General features: G+C 37.0%; 1 protein-coding gene across 5 annotated transcripts in view; it reads left to right on the plus strand.

Moving 5' to 3' along the window:
- Positions 1-20,329, plus strand: part of magi2a (membrane associated guanylate kinase, WW and PDZ domain containing 2a) — a 213,646-nt gene that overhangs the window by 40,015 nt on the left and 153,302 nt on the right. For all 5 annotated transcript variants that reach the window (XM_079868394.1, XM_079868391.1, XM_079868392.1 and 2 more), the window contains exon 2: positions 15,893-16,009. In XM_079868394.1, the coding sequence (XP_079724520.1) occupies positions 15,893-16,009 (117 nt within the window). The remainder of the gene's footprint in view (positions 1-15,892; positions 16,010-20,329) is intronic.

The raw sequence follows: 20,329 nt of genomic DNA on the forward strand, positions 1-20,329 counted from the left end.
TCATTTTTTTTCTCAAGGAAAAAACATTTGAATATGTCATTTTGGTGATCAAAGATGAGTTTTAAGGGATAAAATGATTGACTACAGGGGGACTTTAAGACATAAATGACTGTGTTAACATAAATACTTTCCAAGCCAGATATTTTGAAATATTTTTGTGTATGTTTGTTCGTTTAGGCACACACCCGAAGCCCAAAGTATACTTTGCTTATCCGTGTTCCGCTCTGTCTCGAAACTCTATTAAATGCACACCCCTACTGCCGGGTCATGCTTGTTGTTCAAAAATGACATATTTTTGACTCAGATTAGGAGTTTGGAATCACAATTATGTGATGATGTGTGTTCAAAGTTTTTTTAATTTAAGTCAAATTAACACATTGAACAAATTTTCTTTTCCCAGTCAGGGCTCAGAGTCCCACTACTAATTACAACATTATAGTCAAATCCATGAGCATCTGTCTTGTAAATATGATCATTTTGCTATAACTTGAAGGCAGCAATTGCTCTGTTGGACTGTTTATTTGACCAAACAATGGAAGACGGGACAAAGCAGAATAATTCTTCTTCTTCTTCTGCTTGAGGGACCATATATAAAGCTCTGCTTCATCAGGTTTTTTTGGTAGCATGGAGGAACACACCTGTTTGGCGTGCAGCTGAGCTGTTTCAGAACATTGCTTGAGTTAATTCATGCAAATGGTGTACGAGAAACCGGCAACATTTCTATTATTGTACCGATGCAAGCGTCATCATGACATTTAGTGTTGTACAACACCGCTCATCTGTTCAGCAAGCCATCTCTGTATCCTATTAATCTACCAGCGTGTGTTTGTGAGAGTTTTTGAGAGCATTTTTCAGAAATTGTCATGCTCTCTGATTACTTCTAATTATTTCCCTGATTTTGTCTGCTCTGCGTTGCAGTGTGTTTAAGTTTTTGGTACACGTACGTACGTGTGAGTGTGCATATGAGCACATGGAGTGAATCAGGCTGTCGTTGCGAGCATTACAGAGGAACATCAATTAGATGATGCTCAGCAGGCGTGAGGCACAGTGGTTGAATTGATTTCATCTGCATATAGATGATAGGTAATTTATACCCTCTCTTACTGATGAGCCCTCGCCACAGGCACTTCAACACACCCCTCAGGTAGTGGGTGAGGGTTTTATGAACCCAGCCAATGCTTTTTTGTGCTCTAAGAACAAACAACGATGTATGGCCTGAAAGCTGATGTGCCATATGGGTGGCATTTCTGATTTAATAACAAATGTTTATCGATTGAGCATATGTGGAGTGCATTGAACTCATTGTCATGTTCAAGAAACCAGTTTAAGATGATTTAAGCTTTGTGAGCTTTCTGCTGGAAGATTGGTACACTGTGGTTATAAAGAGATGGACATGGTCAGCAACAATACTCAGGTCGGCTGTGGTGTTTAAATGATGCTCAATTGGTACTAAAGAGCTCAAAGTGTGCCAAGAAAACATCTTCCACACCACACCTACACCACCAGCGCCAGTCTGAACCGTTGATACAAGGCAGGATGGATCCATGCTTTCATGTTGTTTACACTAAATTCTGACCCTACCATCTGAATGTCGCAGCCGAAATTGAGACTCAACGTTTTTCCAATCTTCCATTGTCCAATTTTGATGAGCCTGTGTGAATTGCAGCCTCAGTTTCCTGTTCTTAGCTGAAAGTACTGGCATGATATTCTGCTATTGTAGCTTATCTGCTTCAAGGTTCGACATGTTGTGCTTTCAGAGAAGCTCTTTGGCAGACCTCAGTTGTAATGAGTGCTTTTTCTCCTCTGACCTCTGGCATCAACAAGGCATTTTCACCAACAGAACTGCCGCTCACTGGATATTTTCTCTTTTTGGACCATTCTCTGTAAACCAGATGGTTTTGTGTGAGAATCCCAGTAAATCTGTAGTTTTTCAAATACTCAGACCAGCCCATCTGGCACCAACAACCACGTTCAAAGTCACTTAAATCACCTTTTTTCTTACAGCAGACATAGTAGACTATCGAAATGCCACATACATCTCAATGGGCAAATATTTCAGACGGAACGTTCTAGGTTTAGAGAAACCTTGCGGATAAATCGATTAAGAATATCAAATTACTTCCTTGCTTCATAAAAAGTATTCCTGTTAGTATTCCTTCAGGCCTGCCATCTCAAATGGTGTCTGACTGGACGCACAAAGCCTTGCCTTGGGGATGGAATTATTACCTCTAGACAAATGGACAGATATGTGCTGACTATGGCTGAATTTAAAATTAGCCCGCTCTGACCCACAACCCCCAATCAATGCTAGTCACTTTATGTCTCTATTAATGAGATTCCAGCAGCAATGCATGGTTAGAGAAAGCTAATGGGCTCTCTGGCGATGCAGGACACCTGCAAGTGTTGCCTTAAAGAAGATGCAATGTATTGGATACAAGGCTGGGCTCAGGAAACACAAAGCTGCCTTGTATATATATATATATACAAGACCCTTTCCAAAAAAATTGAATATTATGGAAAAGTTTATTTATTTCCATAATTCCATTCAAAACGTTAAACTTCCATAGATTATAGATTCAGGGCCCACAACTTAAACGATTTCAAGTATTTAGTTGTTTATTTGTACATAATTTGGGTTTCCAGCTCATAAAACCCACGAAAACAGGATTTCAAAAAATGTGAATATTACATGAAATCACACAGTAATTATACAGTGGTGTGGTACCATGGTCATTGAACCAGGTTTTGGTTCTTTTGGCAGTGTGGGCAGGTGCAAATCCTGCTGGAAAATGAAGGAAGCATGAAGTGCTCTGAAAATGTCCTGGTAGACGGCTGCGTTGACTCTGGATTTAATAAAGCACAGTGGACCAAAGTCCTCTTTTCTGATGAGAGCACATTTTGCATCTCATTTGGAAACCAAGGTCCCAGAGTCTGGAGGAAGAATGGAGAGGCACACAATCCAAGATGCTTGAAGTCCAGTGTGAAGTTTCCACAGTCTGTGTTGGTTTGGGGAGCCATGTCATCGGCTGGTGTTGGTCCACTGTGTTGTCCACTCAACGCAGCCGTCTACCAGGACATTTCCAGAGCACTTCATGCTTTCTTCAGCAGACAAGCTTTATGGAGATGCTGACTTCATTTTCCAGCAGGATTTGCACCTGCCCACACTGCCAAAAGAACCAAAACCTGGTTCAATGACCCTGAAATAATAATAATAATCACTGTGTAATTACTGTGTGATTTCATGTAATATTCTAATTTTTTGAAATCCTGTTTTCGTGGGTTTTATGAGCTGGAAGCCCAAATTATGTACAAATAAACAACTAAATACTTGAAATCGTTTAAGTTGTGGGCCCTGAATCTATAATCTATGGAAGTTTAACGTTTTGAATGGAATTATGGAAATAAATAAACTTTTCCATGATATTCTAATTTTATGGAAAGGGTCTGTATATATATATATATATACATATATATGTATATGTGTGTGTGTGTGTGTGTGTATGTGTGTGTGTGTATATATATACAGTAGCCTATATACACACGCAGAGACATAATATATATATATATGTATATATATATATATGTATATACACACACATATATTATGTAAACAAATACTATTATGTTAGATGCGATTAATTGCGATTAATCGATTTGTTATTAATCGCTAACTAATTGTGAATTAGTTTTGTATATATATTTTAAGTTTTCATTTTAAAGGTTTGCTCATTTTGTTGTCCTTTTTTTTTTTTTATATATATATATTTGTATATAGCTTTAATTCATTTTCATCTCATTTTTAGTTTTGGTAATTCAGTTGATTTCTAATGTTCCTTTTCAAGTTTAAGGTTTTCATCTAAAATTATATTTTATTTTATTTCAGCTTCATTTCAGTTCCTGAAAAGGATTTTTAATAGTTTTAGTTTTAGTTAATAATAACAACACTGACTCGCCTTCATGTCGTTCCAAACCTGTTTGAATGGCTTTCTCTGTCAATGGGCACCTAAACTGCAACCAACATTTTTTCTTTCCGTAAAGCAAATGATGACACAATTTTCATTTTCTTTCTTTCTTTCTTTCTTTCTTTCTTTCTTTCTTTCTTTCTTTCTTTCTTTCTTTCTTTCTTTCTTTCTTTCTTTCTTTCTTTCTTTCTTTCTTATAATGAGGCTGATTTCACAGGCTGTGCTGGACGTCCTGTGGTCACTGTTTGCTAATGTGCTGGTCAGCAGGATTTCTCAGCAGCAGAGGGAACATCTGAACAGCAATGACTTTGCGCTAATTGGCTTTGAGCAGGCGAATCTGTGCTCAAATTGGATCAGTTACACATTCAACTTATAGGATTGTGTTAACAAGATGAATTTTTTTTCTAGAAAAGACTGAGTTCTGACTATCAGCATAAAGGATGGTCCACTTCACAGGTTATTCTTTTCTAGAATGTCTCTTCGATAAAGGGTCACTCAAGGGTCGAAGTTTGGCTGGTCGTAATCAATGCATATTTTTTTTACATAGGTGTACCGGTAACTGGCTGTATATATATCTACCTCAATTACTTTTGATCTAATAGTGGCGTGAAGCAACAGAGCTCGCCATTATATTAAAGACTAACTAAGAAGCTTTTCATTGATTTTCTCCCCTTTTTTTTCTTTCCAACCATCTCCGTTCCTCTTGTTCTATCTCTGTATGATAAAAAATGGATCAATAGGTGCTCCTCATGGAGGGTAGCAGCAGATATCTACATTTCACTTCTGTGAAAGATGAAATAGACTAAGAATCTTTTTCAAAACCTCGGTAAAAGTGTTTGTTTGTAGAATTCATTTGTGAATGTCATTTGTCATCAATTCATTTAAATTGTAACATTATTGTACTTCTACAACATCTTATATTAAACTTGAAGGCCAGTCTCAAAAGGAATTGGTGGAAAGAATTAATTTGTCTGAATTGTTAGTGAGCTAAGCTAGTTTTCATCTGTTTATTGCTCTATAGTTGGAAAGTGAATAGATGTTTTTGTATTTAATTTAGTGTGCAAAAAACAATGTTTTGTTTAGTAACGTGTCAGTGTTGGTGGCAGTGTTATTGTTAACTAAATCTAAAAGTATTACAAATAAATGTTGTTAGTTGACATACAGTAAAATATAAATATTAGATAAAAAAATAGAATTGTTGTCTTGGTAACTAATTGAAATAAATTAAGTTGAAAGTACTAAAATGACTAAAACTGAAATAAAAAATAAAGCTAAATAGAAATGTAAAAAAAACTAATAAAAATGACAAAAACAAAAAAAACACTAAAACTACAACTAAAATGAAAATGAAAATATAAAAATAAAATATAATACTAAATTAACAGAACTAATCTCTGATTTGCAAGGTTACAGTTTTTGAGACATTTAGGCTAGTATCACAAGCAGAACATTATTGTTTCCTTAGCTATATATGTGAAATAATCAGTGGTTAATTTGTTCGATAGACACGTTTTCTTTTTCTTTAATTTTTTTTTATATATATAATTCATGGAGACTGCCATACTACAGGTCTGATTCAATTTAACCTTGTCCATCTATTATTGTGCTACAGTCTATTTCAAATAATCCTACCCATAAACGGAGCATAAAAACAAAAATAACTGTTTACACTTACATCTAAAAAAAAAAAAAAAAAACTTTTCCTATCTAAATGGGTAATTTTTGGCCAGAATAAGCTGAATTGAGGACAAGACTTTTTTTTTTGCCTCAAGTCAAAAGTCTGGCTATAGGCGAGACTAATGAGAGTCTGCTGGGCGGCGTGTGTCATGTGATGAGACAGGTCTTTGATAGCTATGACTACAGCATCTCCACCCTGATCTCTACACATAAACACTGTCTTTGATCAGCATGGGCTCTCACACACACACAGAAAGACAGAACGAGGATAATACCGCTCCCTGTGCTCTACAGCAGGAGATATGAAGATATGATTTTTCATTTCAGTAGTTTTCTTGGTTTTTTTATGGCTGGCGATGCTCCTGGGATTTGAGCTCATCGGGTTTTAAACTCATAGAGATGGAAGGTAGGCATGCTAGCCAGATGCTCTGTGCTTTGGTACATTTTTAAAGGGGCCGTTCTTGCAGTAACAGTGGTAACAGCAGGTACACATGGTAATCAACCACACTCCAGTGCGCTCTATTACAATCAGACATCTCAGAGACAAGAGACGAGACAAACAAGAGATTACTTGGCAGTACTACAATAAACAATCATGCTAATTTAACTTTGCCGGATTTAACTCAACCTTTTATATTAAATTGTTCTGAATTCAACTGTATTGAATGGCCTTAGTGGACTAAACAGAGCTAAACTGTACTGAGTAGAGCTGTGCTGTACTGTACTGAATTGAACTAAACTGAGCTCTGAACTTAGTTTATTAAAGTGAGTTGCACTGTTCTTAATTGTGCTTTACTGATGTGATGTGATCTGAACTGTGCTGAACTGAACTGAGTAGAACTGAGATGTTGTGATGTAGTGAAATGGACTGAAATGAACTAAACGGAGCTGTACTGAAGTGAACTGTGCTGATCTGAATTAAGTAGACTTGAGATGTTGTGCTGTAGTGAACTGCACTGAAATGAACTAAACTGAGCTATACTGAAGTGAACTGTGCTAATCTGAATTGAACTAAACTAAACAGAGCCATACTAAACTGGACTGAGTTGAGCTGAAGGGAAATAACCTGAACTGATTTGAATGTTGTGAACTGAACTGAGCTCAATTGAATTAAGCTGAGGTGGAGTAAACTGAGATGTTGCGCTGTATCGATCCGAACTGAACTGAACTAAACTGCTGAAATGAATTGAATTTTTGAACTAAACTCAACTGAGCTGTACTGAACTAAACTGAGCTGTACTGAATTTAACTGTACTGAACTGAACTGCTTTGTACTGAACAGCTGCGCTGAACTGAACTGAAATTAACTGAACTAAGCTGAATTAAACTGAGCGGTACTGACCGAGTTGAACTAAATCATGCTGAAATTAATTTAACTGAACTAAACTCAATTGACCTGTACTGGACTGAACTAAACTGAGCTGTACTGTACTGTACGGTACTGAACTGAATTGAACTAAACTAATATGAGCTGTACTGATCTGAGCTGAGCTGAAGTAAAATAAACTGAACTGAACTAAACTGAGCTGTACTGAATTAAAACATGCTGAAATTAACTGAACTAATCTCAACTGATCTGTACTGAACTGAACTGTGGTGAACTAAACTGGACTCCATTTCCCACAAAAATTGTGAGCCTGTAGATTGTATTATTATTAATAACTATTGCCACCATTGGTCTCTACCATCTTTTGGGAAATGCAGCTCTAAACTGTGCTGAATTGAACTAAACTGAGTTGTACTGAACTGTGTTGAACTAAACTGAACCAAACTGAGTTGTACTTACTGAAGTGTACTGAGATAAGCTGGACTAAAGTGAAGCGCTGTTCTGAACTGAATTGAGCTGTGCTGAATCGAGCTGAGCTGATCCACTTCGAACTGAACAGTCAAACTCTATCAAACCGAATTGAGCTTATCTGAACTGAATTGGAATGAACCAAGGTGATCTTAACTAAACTGACCTGATTAGATTTGATTGTTTAAAAAGACAGGAGTGATACAAACATAGTGTGATTTAAGAACAAAAGAGAGAGAAAATGGAGGAAAACGACAAGCACTAAATAAAAGACAAGGACAAAATCTGTATCTTTGGCAACTTTTGGAGTTAGTATTAAACAGAAACATGTTATTTAATGCCCTGTTTAATTGTTAAAGCATAGTTACACACACATGCATGGTTCACATAACCGCACATGTGAGCAACTCTTGACACTGTTCACATTTTAAGAGCTTTAAACACGCCTGGTCATTTATGACAAATGTGACACTTAAAAGGACCTTTCTGCCCTTTAATCTTAGGGTTATTACACTGCACGCAAGATCTTAATTTTTCCACAGAGACATCACTAATATTTTATACACTTGTCAATGTGTGATATCTGTAAAATGAGCCGAGAAACACAGCGACTGTGTGTGTGTTGTGTAAATGATGGAGGCTGCAGCTCCTTCTGCAGCGCTGAGGATGATGGACATTTTCTATTAGCCGCTCTAACGCCACTCCCAGTGTGAGAGATGAGTCTGTGTGCTCGTGTGTGTGTGTGTGTGTGTGTGTTTTTGTTAGACGCAACTCAAGATAGACTTCTACATTCCGCCAGACTCTAGGCTATACTATATGTAGAGAACATGATTGACATCTCTGACAAGACACTTTATCACAGGAGAGTACGATACTGTAGGGTCAATGATTACTTTTTGGGTGTTTTTTTAACAGATTAAAAAAATCCTTACAATTTTAAATCAAACAATGAGTCTTATTTACTAATAATTGCATGGATTAATAGTATTAATATTATTTGTGTATTTATATGCACAGGAGAACAACAAAATTCCACCTAATTCATAACATGTATGCACACATGAATTTGGTCTTAACTTGTTCTAATGTAAAGTTTTGTTAATTTGAAGCATTCTAAAAGAGTGATAATGTGCCCAAGGTCAGTAATTTGCATAAACACGCCTAAACCTAAATATCCATATAAGGGCATTCTGGGCAACCTTTGCTTTACAGCCTTTCGTCACTCTGATGAGATATATAAGATAAAATATCTATGCAATAAATGTCATTTTAACACGTTTATATGGTTTATAAAAACGTTCATAAAAACGTTCGAATGCAGATTTCATACTTTTAGTGAAATAGACCCAATAACTTGCAATGGAATAATCCTCATGTATGATTAGCATGTTTTAATTTCCAAATAAAAAACATTATTAGGATGTTATTTTAGGAGGCAAAAGTTTTAACATAAAAATGTCAGGGTGATAAAACTATCCTACGGAAGCTTTTTTTCGCCACAGAATAAAAAAAAACTAAAAGATAATTGCGACATTTTATCTCGCAGTTCTGATTTTTTTTCTCAGAATTGCGTGATATAAAGTCGCAATTGCGAGTTAAAAAGTCAGAATTGCGAGATATAAATTTGTAAATGCGAGAAAAAAGTATGTTTATATCTTGAAATTCTGAATTTATTTCCAAATTTTTTTCTCGCAATTCTGACTACTTTTCTCCGAATTGTGAGATACTAACTGTGAGTTTTAAAGTCCAATTCTGCACAAAAAAGACCCCCCCCCCCAGAACTGTGATAAAAAAATCGCAAAAAAACTGTGATTATAACTCGCAAATGCGACTTTATATCACGTGATTCTGAAAAAAAAAAAAACTAAGAATTGCGAGATGCGAACTCTCAATTGCGAGAAAAAGTCAGAATTGTAAAAAGTCGCAATTTCCTTTTTTGTTTTTTATTCCATGATGGAAACAAGCTTCCATACTATCCTGATATAATATTGAAGAAGTAAAGTAATACAGTTCTTAAAAAGAAAACTTTTGTGTGCCACAATCTTTATTATTATTTCAGTTAGTAAAAAAAAAAAAAAAAAAAAAAAAAAAAATTGGCAAGACAAGGTTAGTCCATGATGCAAATTGACATGTGGTGCGATATTTGTTAAAAATGCTTTTTATTTTTGATATTTTATAGTGATTATATGTGTACTCCCACATGTTTTCAAGATGTAGCCTAATGAAAATGTGGTTTTGCTTTTTCTATGACGGTTACACCACATCACATTTTAGTCAATAAGATTTTTAAGATTTTGTTCAAATCGGTATAAAAGTTTTTCGAAACCAAACTTAAAATGATTTTTTGGACACTCTTATGCGACATTGATTCATGTTTTGAGGAATGCAGTATTGTGAGACGCTACATTCCTCAACACTGTTGTGCAGGTTCCTAAATGAGCATCTCTGCTCACAGGCTTTCAGCTCAGTCCCTCTCTTCTAATTAGGGGCTTATTATCTAAACAGCTGTCTTCCTGATGCCCACTCCAGATATGGGGGCACGTATGAACGCACATGCACACACACACACACACACACACACACACACAGTCATTACAGACACATTAAACTATAATAAAGTGCTACATCTGCCTGCAGGGCTAAAAGGTGCAGTGCTGCTGCGTGTAGCAAATAATGATTGTATTATTTAATGCAGTGTGAGTGTGAATCTCACATGTTAACTCACCAGATGTTGCTCACTTGTTTGTTTTGTGTTTACGTGTGAGAGTGGTAACACACGAATTATGTCGTTTTTTTCTGGCTGCCAGCCACCAGCCAAAAGTATAACTAGATCTTCATTAGTCTCACGTAGCCAGACCTTCAGACTGACTCCATAGCAGCTTTCATTGACCAAGGACCGCCTAGAGGACGTCTGACTGACATGTAAAGCAACCAATCACAGCTCGTTTTGGGGATCATGTTTAGGGGCGTGAAAATGTAACGTCGATGTCTCTACAATATCAGACCGGTGTGTAAAACCCTTGGATGTATTTTTAAAGAGTCAATGCTGCAAACTTTACATTCTTCACATACTTTTGAAAAAAAAAAAAAGTTCTCTTTGTCACAGTTGTAAACATGAAGGCGATCTTCTTCCATGAGGGGGTTTGGCATCACGGCATCTTTGTTTCCAGTCGGATTGTTAAAGAATGAGACGCATCTCACGGACATCCTGTAGAATTCAACCAATCAGATCAGACGTTCAGTCGACAGTCTGTGGGTGTGACGTCTGAGGCTGAGACTAGGTCTTCATAAGCTAGTACTTAATTGATGGACTAGTATCATGAAAAAAACACTTTTTTTCTTGCTCATTTACTTGTGAGGTCAGAAATTGACACTGTTACATATAAGTCCTTATTTACAAGTCAATGCTGTTTGTCATTTAACAATTTGTTGTTAAAGTTGCTACTTTTTTCAGTTTAACCAATCACAATGTCATTTAAACTTATAAGTCTTAAAGGCACAGTTGCAAAAACAGCCTGTTCAATGTTAACACAATAGCCTCACCATGTGTGATCCGATAAAAGGATATTCGTAGTCAATTTTTTTGTATGTACAATTTCTCTTTTCTCAAAAACGTTGAAGATGTACTTTCTGGCAATGAGGTGAAAGCAGCAGCTGTGGGACGTTATGAGAATTCAATACAGTCTGTTCCCTCTCTCTGGGGGTTCTGATGGCACCTGTTCTTCATCATGTGCTCTGTACTCACTCAAGGGCAATGACACCCTGAACACTTCACTTACTCATTTTGTGTGGGTTTGTTATGAAATCCTTTGAAAAACTTGGAAAACTAAGTTGAGCTGCTGACTGTGAAGTTCTTGTCTACAACAGAAGAAAAATCTGGTCCTCTCTTGACCTCTTCTCCAGCCATTGGGTCACAATTATAATAATTCTGGAAAAAAGAAAAGGTCTTATTGTGCATATCATTGAGTAGTTTGTTTGGATTGCTCATTTCCAATGACTTTAAAGATATGTTTAAAATATCACTTGAAAGTGTTCCCAAAGTTTCATACACAGCATTTTCATTATCTTTTTTGTTATGAAATAAATTATGCAATTTATTATTGTAGTTCCATGTTACATACTGAATCAATCGAATCGAATCATTAAAAAGATCCAGTACAAGAGAACAAATGCAACTCGAACATTGCAAATTTGGAAGACAAACTAAAGCTCAGAGTTGTGATGGATCTTGAGGTCTGTCTTAGCATTTGACATGTGTTTTATCTTGCTCATGTAAATATCAAACTAAATATCCCCTATGTCAATAAGAATGAGTCATCCAGAATGGCAAATGTAAATATTACTGTCAAGCCTGTGTGTGTTTCTTTAAAAGTTAAAGTTTGGGCAAACATTTGAGAATCGACTGGAGAATAGGCATGGGAAACCTTTAATTTTTGCCTAGGAGGGACATTTGCCCTTCCAGACAATCTAATAGCTCAATTCCCGAATATTTTCACTGTGTTTGTGTGTGGCAGAAAAGTGGCTATGTCCAAAATCGCATACTCTCTTGAGTAGGTACTTAATTTGGATAAGTAATTACTACTCGGCCGCTAAAAAGTGTGTAGTATGAATGTAATCTGGAAGTACTACATCATTATCATGTGACCTATCAGTTGCGTCGCTTCACTGCCATTCACAAATCATCTCCCGTGGCCTCATGGGATAGTAAAGTGTCCATCATATGCACACTTCAGAATCTCACCGGTAGATCAAGTAGATCATCCGGGTACTTTTTGCCTACTTTTTTTATGAGTACTGTGAATTCGGACATACCTCTTTTGTTACATAACGTTTTTCGCCTACTATATAATAGGGAAGTATGCGATTTCTAATGCAGCCAGTGTGTCTATGTAAGTATCTCCTCTACAACCAAAATCTTGATACAAAATATTGGTTACTCTGCTCTGTTGTGAAGGAACACTACCATTCAAAATGTTGGGGTCAGTATGATAGATATTAGTACTTTTATTCTGTAACTATGTATTAAATTGATCAAAACTGACAAAGACATTTATACTGTTACAAAAGATTTTTGTTCAAAAATAAATAGTTTTCTTCTTAACTTTCTATTCAAAGAGTTCGGAAAAAAATGTAGGCTATCATGGTTTCCATAAAAATATTAAGCACCTCAACTGTTTATTGATAATAATAATTAATGTTCCTTGAGCAGCAAATCAGCATATTAGAATGATTTCTGAAGGATCATGTGACACAGAAGACTGGAGTAATGATACTGAAAATTCAGCTTTGTCATCACAGGAATAAATGACGATGTTATTTTTTGCATTTTTTTTTAAATAATGACAGCCTTGATGGGCATAAGAGACTTATTTAAAAAAATTAACTAACCCGACACTTGCTTTGTCTGCTGAATCTTGTATTTGGTTTTTGATTGTACTTTTGTATTTGCTATCTAGTTCAACTATGCTGCTCATCTCCAGTTCTCCCATAGAGGGCGATGAATCTCTTCCCATCCTCCATCTCGTACACAGGGAGAGAGAGCTTTGTGATAGGTTCCCACTGTTAGGGCACGTTTCTTCTGCAGCGTCTCAGTGCTCAACCTCTCTTTCTCTTTCTGTCTGTCTCTCTCTCTCTCGGTCACTGCAGAGCGACACTCTCTGTTACGGCAACATGCAGAGAGACTGCCTGTAGCACTGAACCCATCTAACGCTGCTAGGAAACCTGCACACTGTGGCCACAGACCTGTGGAGACCTGGACTGCACACACACGCGCACACACAGACACACACACACACACACACACACATGCATGCAATCACAGACACGCTCAAATCATCGCCTGCAACATCTGGCTGAACCCTGCAAGAGAAGTGCAGTTCCATTGCGCTCTGTGAGTCGACAAAACGCGTGTATGTGTGTGTGTGTGTGTGTGCATGTGTGTGTGGGGGGGCTTCAGGGTTTGCAGTCTTTATTTATTTCTCTTCATGGAACTGAGTGTGTGAGACTCATCAATTTGTGTCATTTGCTGTTAATTTCCTGCTCTGTGTCATCCAGACAGAACTATGTGCCGATGATCTGTGTTGGATTTTAACACATGATTTGATTCTAAAGCAGAGGTTTTCTTTAACTGATTGTGTGTGTGTGTGTATGTAAATAGCATGATTGCCATGTCTAATTAACCAGTATGTCTGAAGTAGGTTATTCTAGACGCATCGAGTTTGTTCTACGTGGAGTTCTTATATCCACCAGTGTGCATACATGAATCGATGGGTGATGTGTGTGTTTGGTGGGTGCACATTTGAAGCATGGAAAACTGGTTTCTGACACCCACATGAACTCAGTTACATAGTATGATGTATTTTTCTAGACTGTCCTTACCTTTTTTTGACGACATGTGACTGCGCCTGTAATGTCTTACGTTTCAACCAGCTTGTGTGCATTTAAATTATGGTTTAAAGAAAAGTTGACCCAAAAATGAACATTTCACATTTTTTCAAACTCCTTTGAGTTTCTTTATTGTATGGAACACAAAAGAAGAAATTTTGAAAAATGTTCATGCTGCCCTTTTCCATACAATAAAAGTGGATGGGGACTGGAGATTTTGAGCTCCAAAAAGGTGACAAAAGAACTATAAAAGCAATATACAAGTCATCTGTTGGACTTGTATGTCTTATAAAAGCCATATGATAGCTTTAAATTAGAAACAGACTGAAATTTAAGCCATAATTTTGTTTGATAGCCGTGGTCACCTTTCAAGTGGATGGGGACTGGGATTGTCAATGAATGCAAAAGCATCATTAAAAGAAGTCCATATGACTTGTGCATTGTATTCCAAGTATTCCATGATCACTGTGTGTGAGGAACAGGACAAAATCAAAAAGTCTATATTATCTGAATTGTACGCTCCACCGTAGATCTCAAATGTTATTCGTAGATGCGCATATTCAAACTTGACGGATAACAATGCATCACACTGAGAGTACGAATGCATTGCACATTAAAAATTTTAATTTTGGGCGAAATGGCCCTTTAAGGATGTGAAATGTACTGCTTTTCAAAAACTTGTTTGTTGGAATGATTTAGAAATTTGTAGAAATTCTGTATGTTCTCACTAGTCCTGAATTTGACACGCCAAGTTTTAATATACACACGCTAAAATGTAAATATTTTAGTAAACTGGCCCTTTAAAGATGTAAGGTTCACTGTGATAATTACTGCTTTTTTACTGCTTTTTTATTTTTGTTGGAAGGATTTGAGAATTTTCAAACACTTCAATGTTCATTTTTGGGTGAATTTGCCCTTTAACGATCTAAGCTTTACTGTGAAATTAACTTATTGCTCTTTGAAAAAAAAAAATAGTTTGTTGGAAGTATTCATGAATTTGGAGAAATGCTGTATGTTTGCACTAGTCTTGATACTTGTTAATGCGACACACCACAGTCGAATATACACTTTCTCAAAATTGTATTTTTAGGTGAACCGGCCCTTTAAGGATTTAAGCTTTACTGTGAAATTTACTTAATACTCTTTGAGAAAAAAAAAATTCAAAATAAAATTGGGGTGAGAAAGTTGGAGAAATGCAGTTAATGTGGGTTGGGTGGCTCTATATATATTTCACTGGCTCTTTTTCATATTCCCTCATCTGTCTATCTCTGTTTTTCACTTCAACCCCCCTCTCATTCTTCACTATCCGTCTGTCTGCTGATAAAGCACATTTTCTGAAGAGAACCCCCTCCCCATTTCATCACAGGATGTAATAATGATGACGACGTGTGTGTGTGTGTGTGTGTGTGTGTGTGTGTGTGTGTGTGTGTGTGTGTGTGTGTGTGTGTGTGTGTGTGTGTGTGTGTGTGTGTGTGTGTGTGTGTGTGTGTGTGTGTGTGTGTGTGTGTGTGTGTGTGTGTGTGTGTGTGTGTGTGTGTGTGTGTGTGTGTGTGTGTGTGTGTGTATTTATTACTGGAGCGGCTCATGGGGATCCCTGCACGCTTATGTGTTCAGATTTCAAGTCTTTTCTATGTACTAGGAAAAATATCCATGTGTATGTATCCATGACTTTCTGTGTGTTATATCTATGGGAAATAAATGGAACCTGGAAGGAAGGACCCTCTTAAAAGCCTGAAAAAGGTTTCTGACCACAGAACAAAGTGGAAACTATCACATACGTTTTCTCACAGCTCTTCAGGCGATCACTTTGAGGTTAGGTTTTTGTCTGTGACTAAATCATGGTTTGCTGCAGTATTGTCAGACCTTTTCCTTGGAAAATAGAACGGCCACACACACATTCACGTAATGGAGTCCTTTATTACCACAGAAAAACTGCACACAAAAGCATTTCTTCACAGAGTTTATTGTGAATGTGAAGTAAACGGCAAGGAGCCTGTTATCAGATGAGATTGTATCGGGGTAGAGGGTCATCTAACCGCCTGTGTGTGTGTGTGTGTGTGTGTGTGTGTTACAGGAGGTGTTGTGGATAAAGATCTCAGGCAGTATCTCAACCTGCGATTCCAGAAGGGATCTTTGGACCACGAGCTGCAACAAATTATTCGGGACAACCTCTATCTTCGAACAGTACCCTGTGAGTAACTCTTCGCCCTGATTTCCTTAACCTTCGACACTGCTGCCCTCACTGGCTTGGCCTTTTCATGGACTTTTTATTGATGAATTCCTGGCTGATATTGTCTGATCACTGCAATGGAGCACTTGATTTTGCATACATGAAATTCTTTGGAACATTGCAACGACACTGCCACAATGCTTGTGTGGTTGGCAAGGCTTTGGTAAGGGCTTGATAGGATGCATTTGGTGGTTGCTAGCATGTTGTTAGTTTGTTTTGGGTGCTTTCTAGCAGTGTTAAGGTGAGGTTCACACACAGCTCAGTTATTTTTGGGAGTGACAACCGCATTCTATAACCGAACTCACAACCGTAAATTTCTCCAACGCATTCTTGTAAAACCCACGTTGTGTGACGTAACCGGACTGGACAACTAGTTGTCTGTCACGTCACACAGTGCGAGAAATCAGAGACGAGTTCTGCGTCATCTGAAGGTTTTAGATCCAGTCACTTTTCCCGTCAGATTTGTGTTCTACACGCGACTCATATGCTCCGTTTTCCACCCAGATATAAAAGCTGCTGTCAGTTGATGAAGATTTGAAGGATGAGACTCGTGTGGCTCGATTGGACTCTTGTCTTATTAAAACTTGAAAGGATTTCCGTGAGGATTTTGCTCAAGTGAAGCCCTTGTGTTATGTGTGTGTGTGTGTGTGTGTGTGTGTGTGTGTGTGTGTGTGTGTGTGTGTGTGTGTGAGAGAGAGAGAGAGAGAGAGAGAGAGAGAGAGAGAGAGAGAGTGAGTGATTAGTGTCCAGCTGAGAGACTGAGCTGTGATTCCATTAGACCAGAGAGCAACACGTGAGATCCGTACCCAGGAGAAAGAGAGTGGTTTGGAGAATACAGATGAGAGAGAGAGGGATGGATGACAAGAGATTACGATAAAAAAAATGAGAATGAGGTGTGAGGACTTTAAATGAAATGCCTCAGATGTCGGATTCATTGAACGCTTGCAAGAGGAAAAAGAAACAAGGACACTGATGGCTTGAAATAAGAAGAGCAAGATTGAGGTAGAGAGGAAGAAAGATTGGATAGTTTGGAAAAACCCATGCATACAAATTTATTTTCATTCATATGTAATGCAACTGCTCTTTTCCAAAACCTGGTGAGCTGCCTACTTAGAAAACATTTTAAGGGCATCGTAGGTGTGCTAGCGACAAGAAGATTGTTCCAAAAGGTGGCCAGCATAATTGCATTCTAAGATGTCTCATTTTGGCAATTTCAGTGTGAAAAGGGGATGAAAATGTTCCTCCAAGAGGGTGGACAGATTTTTACTCAATATTTGTGTGTGTATTATAACTCAATGTTTTTTTTGTATTTTGTTTTTTTGTGTGTGCATTGTTTACAAAATTATAGCTAATGAGATTTAGATCAAATGAACACTTATTTTAGGAATATTTACTTACTATGCATTTCTTAAGGTTAGTTATCAGACTGTCAACGATTGCCACGGGGTTAGCATCGCAATATGCTAATGGAACACTTCGATCTATTTACTTTTATGTTGTCACGTTCTTAGCTTAACACCATGCTAATGGAATCAATTGTTTAATAAACCTGAGGAGTGCTGTTTTGTGTAGCACATGCCAATAATCTTGAAACTGCCAAATATTGATCTCTTATTTGTTGTCTTACTATTCGATTCTCATGCTGTTTGCTTAGCAACATGCTAACATCACACTTTATTGGATTAAATTGTAAGGTTTGATGACTTGTTCTTAGTTTAGCATCATGCTAATGAAATCAATTGTTTAATAAACCTGAGGAGTGCTGTTTTGTGTGGCACATGCCAATAATCTTGAAACTGCCAAATATCGATCTCTTATTTGTTGTCTTACTATTCGATTCTCATGCTGTTTGCTTAGCAACATGCTAACATCACACTTTATTGGATTCAATTGTAAGGTGTGACGACTTGTTCTTAGTTTAGCATCATGCTAATGAAATCAATTGTTTGATAAATGTGAGGAGGGCTATTTTGTCTGCAACATGGTAATCTCAAATGGCCAAATTTAGAAAGATTATTGGTCTATTACTAATTTAATGTTCTTAGCATAGCACCATGCTAACGTAACACTGCAAATCAGTTGTTCAAAGGTTAGCAGCTTTTTTGTGTGACACTTACCAGTAATCACAAAATGTCCAAATATCGAACAATTATTTATTGTGTTAGGCTACTACTTATTAGATTAATACCGTTTTCTTAGCAACATGCAAACGTCACATTAAATTGGATTAAATTGTGAGGTGTGGATCTAGTTTGATTCACCTATTTTTGTCAGGCATGTGCCTATAATCTGAAAATGCCCAAATTGTTGTCACATTATTACTTGGTATCGTCAAACTCTTTTGAATGTATTTTTGCATCTCTTGTGGTGCGTGAAGTTGTTGCCTATATAGAGAGTTCCAAACCAGTTATTTATGATGTTCAGTCTCCAACACAGTTTCACACACACAAAAAAAATGCTATTTTGGTTTCAATTCAATTAAAAAAATTCAATTAAAAAACTTTATTATCTATCAATCAGTGATAGAAATTTGACCTAGGTTAAAAGGCTCAGATATACACGGTACAATCACAGACATCAAAAAACACAAGTAATCCAAAGAAAGTACCTTTCAAATATGTAAATAAATAAACAAAGGCTTAAATACAATATACTAATAAAACTATCTGGTCTTATTTAAAATAGAAATTAAGGTGTGATTAAGCTGTTTGTTGCAAATTCATATAAACTAGTAGGCTCTGACATCTTTTATATGCTTTTGTCAATCCCATTAAGTGGTAGGTTTAGGATTGGGATTAGAGATGGAGCTTCATACTTTTTTCACACAAATTGTACATTTTTATGTGAATCTCATCTTACAAATTTGTGCAAAATTGCACTCTCATTAAATACCTAGATTTTCTCATGAGATCAGGTTGTCAATTTCAGTTTGGATGTTGCCTTTGAAGCCCATTAGGTTTTGGAACAGAGTTTATATTTCGCAGACTATTATTTCTGAAGAATTGAGTTTGTGTATATGTAAATCCCAGAAAGACAGTGACACCAGAGGAAGTTGAGGATGTGTCCCCATTGCCGTCACATTATCAGTCGCGTGATTGGCTGCTTGCTGAGTAATGACATTAATGCTCATAATCACAGAACTGTCTCATGAATTATGCAGCAGATCTATTACAGCTTAGGATGCCATGACAGGTTAGGCCTGCCACACACACACACACACACACACACACACAGGCGGGAGCCAGGGTGACATTAGAAGTTGTTAGTACTGACATTGAACCTCTACAGAAATGAGACGTGAGGCACTATTATAAATGGGGGATGCAGTGTCCTCTAATATCTAACAAGAGACCCAGAGATAGTGTCTTTCTAAAACATCCATGTTGACCACTGCGCATATTTGCTGCATCCGAAGTTGAACACTTCCCTGTTATATAGTACGTGAAAAACAGCATGCCAAAAAAGACTCCACTGAGAGTCTGAAGTGCACATACAATGGACACCACGAGGCCACGGGAGAGGATTTGTGAATGGCAGCGAAGCAACACAACTGACGCCGCATGTCACATGACACATCCCATACAGTCTTTTATCTATGTCTGGTGTGGCGAACTGACCCATTCATGTTTCTATTGTTCTCACATGACAAACCTTTCACACTTCTGCGGTATGAGAAATAATCTTCATTATTCTTTTGTATTTATTAAGAGACTATTAGCCTTTATTCTGGCGTTATGGTTTTCCCATTTACATTTCTTAGATCCCAATATACATTTATCCATCTATTATAAATAGTCATTTTCTTATGAACTTGTGCAAAATTCTTTGGACAAATTACCTCATGAAATAAACTGCACCTGTTAGCATCAATTAGCATCAGGCTACATAAGACAATTTATACAATTAACCCTATGCTTTTACTCAAAACTCACTTTAAACCACCAAGGAGTGTTTGCTATAACTTCCATGCGATTTTATGTCAAATATTGAAGCTGGAGCCTTTAATCTTTCTAATGATACTCAGTTTTTTTCCAGATCAAGTAAGAGTGTGATGTTTTATCATGCAGTGAATGTTGAACAACAATCTGGGGCCATCAGTGATCTTTGCATTTAAAGGGGTTAAAAATGAAAATTCTGCCATAATTTACCCTCATGTCGTTCCAAACCCAATTATTTTTTGGTACACAAAAAGGAGATGGTTTGAATAATGTTCACGGTGCTCTTCCTCATACAATGAATGCTAAACTAGGACTGTTAAAGGAGACATATCATGCTTTTAAA

The sequence above is a fragment of the Squalius cephalus genome (assembly GCF_949319135.1).
Source record: "Squalius cephalus genome assembly, chromosome: 4".
NCBI classification, from domain to species: Eukaryota; Metazoa; Chordata; class Actinopteri; order Cypriniformes; family Leuciscidae; genus Squalius; species Squalius cephalus.